Source organism: Cryptomeria japonica, chromosome 6 (assembly GCF_030272615.1).
Source record: "Cryptomeria japonica chromosome 6, Sugi_1.0, whole genome shotgun sequence".
Taxonomy (NCBI): domain Eukaryota; kingdom Viridiplantae; phylum Streptophyta; class Pinopsida; order Cupressales; family Cupressaceae; genus Cryptomeria; species Cryptomeria japonica.
The window spans coordinates 575,539,171-575,542,241 of NC_081410.1; the positions used below are offsets into that span (position 1 = coordinate 575,539,171).

A 3,071-nucleotide genomic window follows, 5' to 3' on the forward strand; every position below is an offset into this window, starting at 1 on the left:
TTACCACCTTTTAAAAGTAATATAAATTTACTATTAAGAATTAAAATAAAAAATTAAATACATCATTTATACAAGAAAAATAATCATCAAATATTTAAACTTATTAATATTACTATTTAACTTCTTATAAACAATATAATACATTAACATTTAGACAACACTTTAAAAAATCTTATTAAAATTAATATAATATTAATTTCTAAAAGATATTAATATTTAGATTACAACATACAAAACAATATAATACATTAACATTTAGACAACACTTTAAAAAATCTTATTAAAATTAATATAATATTTAATTTCTAAAAGATATTAATATTTAGATTACAACATACAAATTTCTACTAAACAGTTTTAACTGATACTCTCTAAAAGAGACGGGGAGATGAAAAAACAAAGCAAACATATTTATTAACATCAAACACCAGAAACATTCCATCTTCAGATTGAACTATAGAGAGCTCTATAACCTTGTAACACAATTACATTTTCATTTGCTATATTTCATAGTCTTTTACAGCTTTATAGAGCTGGACCAGAGCCAAGAGAGACTATAAAATAAATACTCAAACACTAAATAGAAAAAAACACAACAACCTACAAAATGTGTGAATCCTGCAGATGGTATGTTGGCCAGGCCGGTTGGAGGAGATCGAAACAAATCCAAGAAAGATTATTGTCTCTAATGCTAGCTGAAATATGACTAGAAAATGGAGATACGGAGGATAATCTGACAAGACAGTAGAGGGCACTTGGGATTATTTCTAACTCTTTCCATCCCTTAGACATATATGGTTGGAATTGAGCAATTGAAAAACCACAATCGGTTCAATTTTATTCTTCTCAGTGATCATCGACAAGTGCTTGTAGGGACCTCTCATATCGTTCCACGTCTTGGGCAATGCTGATCGGCCTCCCATTCTCATCCTCACAACATCCGCACAACTTGGGCCATGCTCGGCTTCCCATTCTCATCCTTTTGAATGCACAGAATGCTTACCACGGCTGCCCTTCTCACCTCTTCAATATCTGCCTTATCTACAATCCTTTCATCCACAATACCCATTGTGTTTCCCTTTTGAATTTGAGTTGCTGCCCAGGTGGGAAAGTAGTGCTGAGATTCTTGCACACTCAAGTCATTATTTCGTCGGCCTGAGATTATTTCCAACAGGGTCATGCCAAAGCTGTATACATCTACCTTCGCTGTTATTGGCATCCCGGTTAGCCACTCAGGAGCCAAATATCCTCTCGTTCCTCTTGTTGTCGTGAGCACTGTGCTGAAATATGTACCAACAAGTTTTGCCAGCCCAAAATCAGCCACTTTTGGAGAGAAATCTATATCCAGAAGAATATTTTCTGGCTTGATATCACAATGGATGATGCAATCTCTACATTCTTCGTGGAGATAAAGTACCCCTCTTGCAGTGCCTAAAGCAATTCCAAATCTTCTTTGGATTTGTTGGACAAGAAAGAGTTGAGAGACCCATTTTGCATGTACTCATAAACAAGCATTCTATGACATCCCTCTACGCAAAACCCCCGGATCCTCACCAAATTTACATGTTGTATGCTTCCAATGCTGCTTATTTTTGCACGGAATTGCTTTTCTGCTTGTGTGGAACCCTCTAATTTTTTCACGGCCACAAGTGTATTGTCTGGCAGAGTTCCTTTGAAGACAGAGCCAAACGCTCCCTTTCCTAACTTATGGGCGAAATGATTACTTGCATTTTTGAGCTCTCTGTAGGTGAATATTGTGAGCGATGTTGGTGTGTCGTAGTCGTCGACTTTATGAAGTAGTTTCCCGCGCCTACGTTGAATAAGCCATGCAACAATGAACAGAGTACCCAAAACAGCAACCCCCAAAGGAATTGAAATGGAGAGTGCAGCTACCCTGCTGCTGCTTCTTTTTGCATGGGATGGCAACTGTGGCACGTCAGAAGCAGCCAATCGAATGAACAAGGGCTGTCTGTCATTTGAATTAGCCTGCATGCTTAACAGATCACCAAACCATAATTTACAATTAGAATTAATGAAAGCAAAGGCCGTGCAAGAACAATTGTTGAGACAAGCAGTTTTACATCCTTGTAGAGTCGACTCTTGGGTATTTTGAAGAGCCGCTTCGTTATCTGACAAGGACATATTACTGACTTGGAGAAAACCATCTGTGCTGCCACTTGCACTGCAGTTTAATGGAGTACGACGAACACAACCGCTTGACCACCATTCCAGAGAAGCGTTTCTTGTGTGGAAGCCTTGCACACAGCTGTATTACCTAATGTTTTCTTGGGTGAAGCAGACTCCATAAGCCCCACATACACCATACACCTCGCAATTTGTTTGAGGTGAATCATGAACCAGGTTCCAACTTTTATTATTAACCCACAGGTAGAATAATAGCTGACCGTCCCAGCTGAGAACATCCCTCACCATCATCGTCGAACTGGCTTCGGGTGAAAGCCAATATGTGTAGTACATTTTTGTCGGAGAAACCACTACGAATTCCTGCTTAAATGTGGTATCAGATGTTGCCCCTGGCATGCTGGTAAAATATCTACCAGTCCATTCTCCCGAGCTATAATATGAAACACCACTTTTGTACTGCAGCACAAAGTCTGTCTTTCCTGGATATGGATTCATTTGAAGAAAGAAAGGCCCAGGTGCTGGATCCACTGAACTCTTACAAGAGGACAATTTCAAGCCTTTCGAAAGCTTCATGGTAGGCATAAAATGATCGGTGGGATTTTTGAAGCTCTCCCAGACAGTCTGAGAACTGTTTTGGGTGTCTAAAAGAACAAAATATCATTACTCGACCAAATGACATTTCCTTGCAAATCAGATGGGGGTTCCTCTGTTAGCCACCGATGTAGAGAGAGAGAAAAGGCCGGGCATGTTTCTGATGGGGGTTCCTCTGTTAGCCACCGAAATGATGGTCTTGTCAGGGATGTGGGCATACCAGATGCCAACATACCAGTTGCTGGTTCCGCTGGGACAGAAAAATCGAATTCAAAAGTGCCATTCTTTGAAATGATGGTCTGATTTTCCCTCAGAGAAACCCCAATAGAGAGGGT

General features: G+C 39.4%; 1 protein-coding gene across 1 annotated transcript; it reads right to left on the minus strand.

The window, feature by feature from the left end:
* Nucleotides 1–931: 931 nt before the first annotated feature.
* Nucleotides 932–2,718, minus strand: LOC131876714 (G-type lectin S-receptor-like serine/threonine-protein kinase At2g19130). Its single transcript, XM_059222176.1, has 3 exons — nt 2,276–2,718; nt 1,555–2,182; nt 932–1,363 (listed from the first exon to the last, which is right to left on the minus strand). The coding sequence occupies exons 1-3, from the start codon at nt 2,716–2,718 to the stop codon at nt 932–934; spliced, it is 1,503 nt and encodes a 500-aa protein (XP_059078159.1).
* Nucleotides 2,719–3,071: the final 353 nt, after the last annotated feature.